Genomic DNA, 12,500 nt, shown 5'->3' on the forward strand with positions numbered 1-12,500 from the left:
TCGAGAAAATGTCATCTCCAGATGTAATGTTTTTACCTTGAATTTAATTTAACTAATGCAAAATACCTTTTTTTCGATGTTAGTTTTCCATCTGCCATCTATTTTATTTGTGGTTTAATGTATTCATTATTTTGTTATTTAAGTATATATTAAAACTGACAGTATAATTAGGCTATAGATTGCATTGCTACTGTACGTAGCTCTGCTTTGCACACTTATTTCTGTACATTTCAGTTCTTCGGCTAGGCAGCTGACTAAAGCAACTTCAATACAAAGATCACAATCAAATCTGCACCAGGGTACTTACTGCATGAAACAGCATATTTTTAACATTTGTGATTTGGATGCATGCATTAATGGCAGGCATTACTCCTGCGATTTGTGGTGCATGTGTTGGACACAACGGGCACATGGACATAAAGACGGTGTCGGTACTCACAGCGCTCAATGCGGTCCTCGGGACTGGAGGAGGTCTCGCGGTCCGACAGCAGGCCCGACACGGCGAAAATCTTCTTGCTGGCGTCCTCCACGGCCTTCATCGCGCTGGGGGAACCAGAGGGGATCTGACCGCCCCCAAAGTCATACTCTTTGCCCTCGGCGTCCGAGTAGCGCAGGTGAGGGGAGGCGTCGGCCTCCAGGCAGCCCTTCAGGCGCTTGGCCGGGGTGAAGGCCGACTGGTAGCCTCCTGCGGCGGCCGCGGCCGCGGCAGCGTCCCTGTCCTCCGGCGGAGACGCAAACGGCCGGAAGGCTCCCACACCGCTGTGGTTCAGCATGCTGATGGGCGAGCAGTCCAGGTTGGGCGGGGCGAACTGGTGGTGCAGGTGCAGCAGCGAGGGCGGGAACTCCCGGTTGGGGAAGCCCGGCGGCACGGCGCCCTGCCTGTGGTACATGGAGGCGAAGGTGTAGGAGCCGTTGTTGAAGGGCAGGTGCACGTCCTTCTCCACGGAGACGGGCACCCCGAACGGGCGCGGCTGCTGGCACGGGATGGAGGCGTCGCGGCTGGCCTCGGCGGTGGACGCCAGCACCATGAGCGCCGGCGAGGCCAGCGGGTTGGGCAGGTAGGAGGAACTCTCCATTTTGAAGGCCGCCCGGTGCAGATCCATGATGGAGTCTGGTAGAGGGCCCGGAAGAGGAGGGTGCAGGGGAGGGGGTGAGCGCACAAGGGAGGAGGGGAGGAAGGTGGACAGTGTGGGGTTTATGGTGGCGGGTGAAGTGGGCAACGGCACTACAGGAGAAGCTCAGGCGCTATGGCTTGCCGAGGACAGAAGGTTTGTGTGGCAAAAAAAAACTCAGGTCGTGTAAAAAACCTCAGGTCGTGTTGGATATGGGGACTCTCTCACTGAAAAGTCATGCTGAAGTTCCTTTTTCCCTGTGGAGACAGAGGAAAGAGAAGCAGTCAAAACCAATGGGTACACATGTGTACACACACATACAGAAATCTATGAACGCATCCCTGAAAAGCTCCCATAAGGACTTCTGCATCTTGTGTGTGTGTGTGTGTGTGTGTGTATGTGTGTGTGTGTACCAGCATGTATGTGTTTGTCTGTGTGCCTAAGCCTGTGTATAGTTATGTGTGTTTGTAACATTATTTTTCCCTCCTTCCTCTTCTTCTTCTTCCTGCAAGATTTTGAAAACTTTTTCCTCCCTCCTGCAGATCTCTGCTTCTGATCGCACATAAGCTTCTTATTTCTGCATCTCTGTGTCGCCGGAGCGGAACGGCGTCTGTGGCAGATAAAGCCGGCCCTGGCGATCAGATAGGAGACCGGCTCCCCTGCCGCTCATGTGAACGCTCCGGCCCTCACTTTCAACCCAACCGCCCATCCTCAACCTCTCTCACTCTATTGCTCTCTCTCTCCCTCTCTCCCTCTCTCTCTCTCTCTCTCTCTTTCTCTCTCTCCCTATCTCTCTCTCACTCTCTCTCTCTGTCGATCTCTCCCCTCTCGCTATCTCTCTCTCTCTCTCTCTCTCTCTCTCTCCGAAGGGATTCGCGAACTGATATCTTATCGGGCCACCATCTGCACAGGAAATTTGACTGAATGAATAAATTAGCCACACTTCACCCCTTGACCCCCTCTAAGGAGCGAGAGCGACATGGAGGATTCCCTGGAGGATTATATGGAACCGATTGGAAGTAAAGTGTACGTTGATTTAATGATAAATCGTAGCGATGTGACACCTTCAGGTGTGTGTGTGTGTGTGTGTGTCTGTCTGTGTGTGTGTGTGTGTGTCCGTGTGTCCGTGTGTGTGTGTGTGTGTGTGTGTGTGTGTGTGTGTGTGTGTGTGTGTGTGTGTGTGTGTGTGTGTGTGTGTGTGTGTGTGTGTGTGTGTCTGTGTGTGTGTGTGTCTGTGTGTGTGTGTGTCTGTGTGTGTGTGCTGTCTAACTAATTTAATGACGATACTACACATTCAAGAACACACAGTACAGAAAAAAATAGGTAAAACATTCTCTCTTGTAATTCATAAAAGCCCGAACAATATAACACATGTAATACATTTACAACTGTATCAATAACACAATAATCTGTGCATGCACAATCATTATTGCCAGTGTTCGATACACTACCTTTGGAATAAGCAATGGCTGAAAAACACTCAGCTTGTCTTTGTCACTGTCCCATTTACACAAATACTCAAAACTAATTCACCTCACATATTCTATCTCTCTTGCGCTCTCTCCCTCACACTCACATAGACACACACACACACATACACACGCACACACACACACACATGCACACATGCACACACGCCCACACACTTGCACACGCGCACGCGCACGGGCACGCGCACACGCACACGCACACACAAACACACGCACACACAAACACACGCACACACACACGCGCGCACAAACGCACACACACACACACACACACACACACACACACACACACACACACACACACACACACACACACACACACACACACACACACACACACACACACACACACACACACACACACTATACACAAGCTTCAAAGCAATTCCAAGGGTGTTAAACTACAGATATTTTATCAGTGTCCCGACACATACATCAAACCCCCTAATCTAGCCTGCGACTCTGTCTTCCCACAGCCCACACACACACACACACACACACAAACACAAGCACGCACACACACAAGCACACGCACACGCACACGCACACACACACACACACACACACACACACACACACACACACACACACACACACACACACAAGCACGCACACACACAAGCACGCACACACACACACACACACACACACACACACACACACACACACACACACACACACACACACACACACACACACACACACACAGAGTGTTCAGCTCACAGTAGACACAGTGATCTGAAACGAGCTTTAGATTATCTTGACACACATGACACAGACGTGTTCTGCCTGTCCTGCCTGTTGCCAATGCCTACAAGAACACCACTCATACCACTCAGGGCTGGCCACATGTCCAGACATCACATGACACTTTGCCAGTGCCCACAATTTAGTAGATAAAATGGCACCTTGAAAACGCGCCGGGACAGAGAAAAAAGAGAAAAGAAAGGGAAAAAAACAGCTGCCTCATCCCATCTTTCTCTCCCTGTCTTCACCTCTCCTCTCGACTCTGCCTCTATATCAGATCTCTCCCCTCGGATAACCTCCAAAAAATGAGTCCGTCTGGGTGTTGATAGCGAGGTAATACAGTGATAAGTACCTGGATATTTCAATTTTATTATCATTACCATCAGCGCGGTGAGGCGGTGTGAAACTGACAATCCAATAAAAGGACACGGGATATCCCCAAATGGCTCAAGAGAAAACACCAGCAGGCCGAGGCTGATACATATGTGCTGCTAATCACTGCTTGCATGCTCTCTCCCGCACCACCTCTCTCCTCCTCCCTCCTCTCTCCTCTCCTCTCCTCTCCTCCTCTCTCCTCCTCTCTCCTCCTCTCCTCTCCTCTCCTCTCCTCTTCTATGGACCACTCGACACTCTGCCCGGGGTCTGCTGCTCTGCTTTATAAGGCAAGGTGAAGGGGTGTGGGGAGTGTGTGTGTCATGGGGGTGGGGAGGGGGGTACAGTCGGCCTACAAACTGTGCAGAGAAGAAGAAGAAGAAGAAGAGGACGAAAAGGAAGAAGAGGGGAAAGAAGAAGAAGAAGAAGAAGAAGAAGAAGAAGAAGAAGAGGACGAAAAGGAAGAAGAGGGGAAAAAAGAAGAAGAAGAAGAAGAAGAAGAAGAAGAAGAAGAAGAAGAAGAAGAAGAAGAAGAAGAAGAAGAAGAAGAAGAAGAAGAAGAAGAAGAAGAAGGATGATGAAGAAGAATGATGAAGAAGAATGATGAAATGGGATGTGTCATAAAAGGAAACTTCAAAAAGGCACTGACTGAGGGTGATCAAGAGAATACACTAAATTGCAGCATGACAAGAATTTACCACCGCTACAGCCAAGAAAAAATAAAAACATACTCTGTTCCAAGTGACTAAAACTGAATTGCATCTGCCATCAGCCCAGCATCTTCCAGACATACCAATGCCATAGTGAAGATGTTTTTGTCATTGTGCAGAAATGTTATAAACTTTCTAGTGCACATACAATGACAAACTTACAGCGTTGGACATACCGAACATGTACGCTACTACGTATATTCGCATACATCTCCCAAAAGTGTCATCTATACGCCAGAAAGCAGCTGATTACTCTCGCCAAACTTATCACTTATCACTGCCAACGAAGCAGAGAACTCACTGGATCTCACATTTTTATTTGTCTTTAAAATGACTTTCCTGAGTGATTTCATTTGTCCTATCACAGTGTCAGGAACGATGACGTGCAATATATTTCCATTCTAAAAGTTACTGGTGTTAAAAAATGACATGCCATGAAACAGAGCAGATAAATAAGGAGTTGTCAAAGATAGATTCCCTTGGTGTGGCTGAGGAGAGGAAAACAAATAAAATAAGATTTAATGCTGAAAAAAATGCTTGTCAAATTCTGACTGGAAGGCAATTGTAAGTCTCGAATGAATAAAAGTTTCCGAGGAAAATGACATTCAAACCACCGGTCCTGTGCTTTCCCTGTCAGTTAGTATATTTAGAGATTGTTGACAACCGTGAAAGTGCCACTCTTACATTTTATTACAGGACAGGGCAGACACTGTCATTTAATACCCCGAAAACAGACACGCACACACACACACACACACACACACACACACACACACACACACACACACACACACACACACACACACACACACACACACACACACACACACACACACACACGAAAGGAGAGAGAAAGAGAAAGAGAGAGAGAGAGAGAAAGAGAGAGAAAGAGAGAGAGAGAGATGTGAGTAAAGCATTACAATATTATTACAATAGTTGATATCAAAGCCAGTGCCTTTTTTGAATTGAATTCTTTTACATCTGTCTGAATATTACAATCAAATATTCAAAGGCACAACCTTTGCAAATAACACACGGCCAGACCAAACAAGGATACATTTACACACTTTCAAGAAACACTGAATTCTACACTTTTCCAACAAAAGCTTCTCATTTAACATCCAGCGCAAAAACAAAAAAAATCACACTCTTCCCTTGCATTCAGACAACATATTTTCCCATCTACCCAACACAGCAGTGCCATCAAATACTTGCCAATACGGCACTAGGAGGAGGGTAAACTATCTCATCCGCATCCTGTGGTCTGCAGTAAGAGCACACTCTGTATTCTGTGCTGACTGTTTTGGAGGGGGGATAGGGTGGGTGGGTGACCGAAGCCTGGTGGACAGTCAATACTATTGAAAATACAGTCCGTCACTGCCGGCCACTCTGGAGACTCCAGGCAGCCAGGCTCATATTTCCTGCTGAATTAGAATCAGAACCTACATGATATGAAAACTACAGAGGTGCAATTCAATAAGGAACCGCAGCTGCACGCCAAGAGATAAAAAAAACAGGATAGGAAAAAAAGAGGACAACGCATGGAGACGTGAAAGAGAGATTTAATATAGGAGCAAGCACTGGATGTGGGATAATGACACTTGGATATACAGCAAGCTAAATCAATAATGACTGCACAAGCTGTGCCACACAACAGTAGTTCACTAACAACAAATAAATTCTCCCCATTATATGACACACAATAAAATCTGCCGATGACTATCGGCCATCAATCTGCAAAATATCAGTGTGTGGTTTTCATGTACGCCGTGTGTCAAACCAACAACTACCATCCGGCAACATTTTGTGTATTTATTTTTGCATCACACACCTTTCTACACAATTTCCCCTATGAGACAGTGCCTAATGGCAAGGGTTCAGCAATGGGCAACTGTGATTCACTGAGAACCAAATATAAATAATTTCTCCCAAAAGTTTCCTGAGTCACGGCCTTTTCATTTCAGGGACTGCTGGACTGTTTGTCTCATCCCGCCCACCTGAGCCAACTAATTCCTCCCTAAATCCAGATTATTTGCAAGGTGTCTGGCTCCCAGGCTGCGAGCATGCACTGGACTACAAAGGAGCCCACCCGACCGACGGACACCCCCCCCCCCCCCCCCCCCCCCCCCCCCCCCCCCCCCCCCCCCCCCCACACACACACACACACACACACACACACACACACATATACACACACATACACAATTCAGCTGTCCAGTTCTCTGTAAATAGGAGGGTATAGAGAGAGAGAGAGTGAGAGAGAGAGAGAGAGAGAGAGAGAGAGAGAGAGAGAGAGAGAGAGAGAGAGAGAGAGAGAGAGAGAGAGAGAGAGAGAGAGAGAGAGAGAGAGAGAGAGAGGCACAGACATGGACACGGACACAGAAAGACAGAAAACAAGAAGTCAGTGAGTGATTATGTGTGTTTGTGTGTGTGTGTGTGAGAGAGAGTGTGTGTGTGTGAGAGAGAGTGAGAGAGAGAGAGAGAGAGAGAGAGAGAGAGAGAGAGAGAGAGAGAGAGAGAGAGAGAGAGAGAGAGAGAGAGAGAGAGAGAGAGAGATTTTCAGCTGTTTGCCCGCTAGTTGCCATCCACCAGCACAGGACAGCAGCAGCAGCACGTCCATAATAGATAACTGGGCCCAGTGGAAATGCAGCCAGCCTCCAAGCCCCCCCTCCCCTGATGACAACTTGTTGGCCAGCCTCCATTATAAAACACCCCTGACTAATTCAACAGCTCCGTCAACACAACGCCACCGCCACAGCCCAGGGCCTGGGGCCATCACACATGTGCAAGTGTGCTTTCTACTCATAGACGCCAGTCTGTGTGTGTGTGTGTGAGAGTAAGTGCAAGTGTGAGTGTGTGTGTGTGTGTGTGTGTGTGTGAGAGTGCCAAGAATACACGTTTAGGGTTACACAAATGATCATTCGCATAATGTGTAATGTGCATCTGTGTGCGCAGGTATATATGAATGCCCCGGGCCTACATGTGCACGGATGGATGTCTAAAGGATGGTGTAATTAAATAAATGGCATTTGCAAATGTCTGCATTCCGGAGACAAACTGCTTCCCACTCCTGGGTCGGAGTTGTGTGGGAGGGCAATAAGAAGCACTAAGACAAGCTGATAGATATCTGTCTTCAATCGATCTCAAGTAAATGCACTGCTAATGCCTTCGGGGAGGCATCTGAAAATTAACTTAACTTATTCTCTAGCGCTGAAACTCAGATCCTAATAATTGACAAATGGGGAAATGGAAGAGAGGACAAAATATCTGATAGCTATTATTTCAAAAACTCATATCATCACTGAGAATCCACTGTGGCTGCTTAGAGAATTTGCCTGTTGTCTTAGTTTTCACCAAATTCATCCCCCCATACAAGGGAAAGAACTGCCGGTGTTGTTAAAAAGCACTGTACACTGTGCAAAAGTATTTTAGATATTTATTTTGAAAAGGTTTAAATTAAGTAAAATAGCAATACAATAATTTTTTTTAAATCCATAAAAAACATTTAGAGAATGTGCCTGTCACAATTCACTCAAAGGAAGTACAAGTAGGACAGTGTGAGTGAATAATTCTCCTTCTGAAAACAACTGGTGACTTGCCACCTGCTACATATGCTCTGCAAATAGTAGCCTACCAAACTGTCAAGGTACCAGAAAACCATATTATAATATTTAAATATTAAAAAGTCAACGTTCTGTTTTAATTAAAGATTCAGATCATGTGCATATTCTGGGAAACAAAATCATTTGAACTTCCTTGTTGCCACAAAAAAAAAATCTCGACTTAACATTTTTTCCAAGCACTTAAGTTGTAGGCTATATAGTGTGTTACGCATATTGTAATTAATTAGGCAAGATAAAATGTACATTTCAGAAGTACCTGGATATGCCCTGGTATACGCACGCCTAAACTACTGTTTTAATTAGCATCAATAACCGTTAGACTGAGACCATGAAAAACCAACAAATAAAGCTAAACAACTAGGAAGCGTCGCTGCCAAAAAACCTACAAGTAGCCTTCTCCACCATAAAATTTCAAATGTTCCGCTTTGGAATTGATTAAAAGGCACATGCAAAGGCGTGACTGAGCGCACCGAAATATAAAGGGAAGAGGATGCGGAAGTTATACTCGACCACCCCTGTTTGCAAGTATTATGTTTTCATGAACCTCTTGCCATTTGGAAATAACAGTTTAAGAAATGTGTAACAAGACAAACTTGTATAATTTATGCTACGGTGCAGCACAAGGCTCTTGAAATATAGGCCTATTGCGTGCCACATGTTCAAACACTGATTTTAATTTAGCCTACTGTCACGGTGCTCATTTCAATTAGCATTCAATACCACCGTCTGCATGACAAATTAGTTTTCAGTGTAGTGTTTATTAGCACATCAAAATATAAACATGAGTGGGGGGCGGGGTTGCGCGCTCTTAGATGGGTTAATTCTACTTTTAATATACGACGGAAAAACTGCTTACATCAATAAGAGTTAATAGACCAGGGGTTATCAAGTCGGTCCAATGATGAAATCTGAGGTTAATTTACTTTCGATGTTGGAGGAGCCGGTTTGACTTTGAAAAATACACTCTCAACAGCCGGCATCGGCGGTGCCAATCGCTTTGAACACTCTCACAATTTATCCAAAAGTGAAGCGCACCACTTGCGGTTGCATTTTTTTTCACTTCCCTCGTCCCGTCACTCGAATACCACACTACTGTTGAAGAAATACCCTCCTAATTGTTAGCGAGAAAGAAAGTGTTTCATTCCGCTTGCTCGCTCTCCGATTTTTAATTCCGCGCAGCGCACAAATCCAGATTAAAATAACTCTGGCTATTGATCCAGCCACTGGAATCGACATTAATTTTAGTTCACTTCTCACTTTGCAAGGGGATCAATGTGAAGCAATAACAGCTGACATCGCCGCTGAAAAGGATAAAAAAGAAGCACCGGTGCTAGAAATCGAAACGCTGACAAATAAATCATCTGTTACTTTTCTACCTTTCAACCTCGACTTTCTGTGCGCGCGCGTTTTTCCAGCGGCCGTTGAAGATGAAACCTATGGGAATTCCTCTTAAGGGAAATGTGTAGTCGAGCAGCAAATTCAAGTTTGGAGCCCTAGCCAAATAATGCAGAATTTACTTTCGAAAATATCTGCATGCGCAATTAAAAGGCTATTTTATGCACATTGGTTTCCTGTTTGTGTAGTGTGATTACAGCTCGCCGCTTATAGTTTTATTTTAAATTACATGTAATACAGCGGATTAATAAAATATCAATTACACACACTTATATAACAACATCAGGAAAGTGGCATGATTGACATGGAACCAAGACATCTGCATTGACACGCCATGTACTGCATGCTTGCAGTGCCTACTGTGGTATATTCAGTGAGTTTATTCTGGTCGCAGTTTTATCCGAAAGTAGGCCTAGTTTGCTCAAATGATTAGGCGTATAATAATTAGTATAATTTAACACAATCACCCAGGCCTTTACAATTATCGTTGCGATTACATATAGGTCAGGGATAGAAATATTCAAAAAAACAAAATTTAGAATTGCCCATTAAAAGCCAAACCTTCTTTATTACACATTAATAATTACATATTGTTTAGTTAAACACTTTAACTAAATATGATATGTCACCAAAGCAGCCACGACTCATGAGAGACCGACCGGTCATAATTTCCAAGTGCGCTCTTTTTTCAAATGCATCGGCAAGTTGTCTGGAAACAAGCTGTCTAGAAGGTTAATTTCAAATTAAATTATAGTCAGCAAACAAATTATGCTGTTCAATTTGGGCTATTTCTGTGTCACACAATGTAAAGGCTGCCAGTTGAATTTATGTGGCATTTAAACATAGCAGGAGCCCTGTAAATTCCTGTATGTCTTGCGCCTGTTCCTCATTTATCAGTAAAGAGGTAGAAGATGGTTATCCGGACAGCGCGATGACGCCTCAGATACAAGAGCAATGTGATGTGATTATAGAGTTTTGGCATAGTAAAACATACCTTGGATAAACGTGAACCCTGCCTATTAATGAATAAAAAGTTTTAATAACTACAAGTGTGTAATATGTTACTGTAAGAACATGCGCCGATTACGCACTGTGGGTGGCAACAAAACTTTACTATTAACAATATGTTATTAAAAGCCCATTTCATAGCGGCAATAAAAATGAAACATAGTCATTATGCTCCGCAATAAATAGGCCACAGGATGTGTCAGCTGGAAATACTATTTTATTTGAACTATAGTCAGTGCAGTGTTAATATCATGTTTACGCATACAAACACTGGAAATTGTATAGTTCCAGGCGCAAAATAGGCTTGAGATGATGCGCACAGACTAGCTACTCCCAGTGTTTATTATTGTGAATTAGGCTTGACATACTCTGTATGCAGCGACTCATTTTACAGCTTATCAGTTTGGCGGAAACCCTCTAGCTTGTAGCCCACTCTGCCGTTCTAGGCAGGATGTAAATTGTAGTGGTCCATAGTAAACAGGTGTTTCCCTCGGTACTGCTGACGACTTGGCTAAGCTTTCGATTTAGGTCCTGTGAGGGTCCCACTCACCAGACGGAAGTGGGAAGTCTTGGAACCATTAAAAGAACTTTAGTTAGACAGTACATTACTACGGAATTGTAATCTCACTCACTCACTATCTCTCACACACTCTTTCTCGTTCTCTCTCAAACACACACACTCTCTCTCTCTCACACACACACACACACACACACACACACACACACACACACACACACACACACACACACACACACACTAACCTACTCTATTACAAGGACTACAGTTACTTGTGGCCTCCAAGCAATCCGCAATATTGGCCTTGTACGAGTGTTAATTTATGCTCTGATTACTTCTCCAGCAATTAATTAAATTACACACTCCCAAAACATGTGTGCCGCAATTGCGCATGGAGAGGCACAGTGCGTTAAGCAAAATAAACCACTTTCATAGCCCTGACATAAAGTCGTGTGGCCTGTGCAAAACCTTTGGTTTCGGTCAACCTTTGAGTGGTCAACATAATATGAGAAATCACAAGCATTTGCATCTTTATGACCACGTCAAATACGCCTATATGTTTAATCCAGTTTAAACTTAAATCGTCCAATGGACAGTTAATGAGATGGGTCACGTCCCTCTGGTCTTAGTAAATGTCAAATCTGAAGTGGCTCCGAGTGGAGGGTTAGTTGATTTGTTTAAGTAGGCCCGTAACAACCATTAGCAGGGAATGTAGGCAAGTGATACCATGAGATCTCGGGCTACTGTCCCGCAGAGTCAAAATGTTAAGGTCTTGACGCCACGTCAGGTGTAAATTGGTCCGTTCCTCCGGAGATATTATCACATTTTCCTTTGAGTTCAAACTAAACGACAGAAACGTGTTCCAAAACAGCGACAACGTCAGCAAGAAAAATGCTGTAAATTGTAGATCCTCTTGTGAGTGTGATACCCATGATTAAGTAAGCTGTAAACAAGTGTCCTGAGTGTCCTGCCACCCTCGCGTAACTGGTACCTAAGTCTCCCCATGAGGCCAACTTCCACTACCCAAACGCTCCACGTCTTGCACCCAAAAAGGCAAATCAACAGTAAAGATTGGGAGACAAATGCTGACGACACATTCGTGATGAAATGTCAGAAATGACACAGTGGTGACATGCATAGAGACGTAATTTACACACCAGGACCGGGTGTTTAAAAATGAAATAAACGTTTGACAACGTCCTGAAGCAAAGGTCTTCGCCTACCACACTTCGGTAATGACTTCGCGTTAAAGACATCGAGATAAGGCAGGGTTTTCCGTCATGATGTTAAAGAAAGTTAAACAAGAGCAATGTCCCACTGAGTCAACCGGAGACCATACACAAGTGTTGTCAAGACAGTCGGTGCACTTACGTTGTTAAAAACAATCCCTTTGAAGATCCAAGATGTCCTTTTATCCTCACGACCGAAACTTTTCAGAGCAGACGAGCGAACGCACTGGAGATAACGGAGAGGCATGGAGTAGAAAGAGGTCGAACCACGCTGTTCGATTCTGTGAAGGTAGCTTC

General features: G+C 44.6%; 1 protein-coding gene across 1 annotated transcript in view; it reads right to left on the minus strand.

Annotated features, from left to right (window-relative positions):
- Nucleotides 1-353: 353 nt before the first annotated feature.
- The window catches only part of LOC134466083 (E3 ubiquitin-protein ligase Rnf220-like), a 12,279-nt gene continuing 132 nt past the window's right edge, over nt 354-12,500 (minus strand). Inside the window, exons 1-2 of the mRNA XM_063219979.1 lie at nt 12,346-12,500; nt 354-1,369 (exon numbers count right to left, since the gene is read on the minus strand). The exon at nt 12,346-12,500 is cut by the window's right edge and continues 132 nt beyond it. Of these exons, the coding sequence (XP_063076049.1) occupies nt 354-1,103 (750 nt within the window). The 5' untranslated portion in view covers nt 1,104-1,369; nt 12,346-12,500. The remainder of the gene's footprint in view (nt 1,370-12,345) is intronic.

The sequence above is a fragment of the Engraulis encrasicolus genome, chromosome 16, assembly GCF_034702125.1.
Source record: "Engraulis encrasicolus isolate BLACKSEA-1 chromosome 16, IST_EnEncr_1.0, whole genome shotgun sequence".
NCBI lineage: Eukaryota > Metazoa > Chordata > Actinopteri > Clupeiformes > Engraulidae > Engraulis > Engraulis encrasicolus.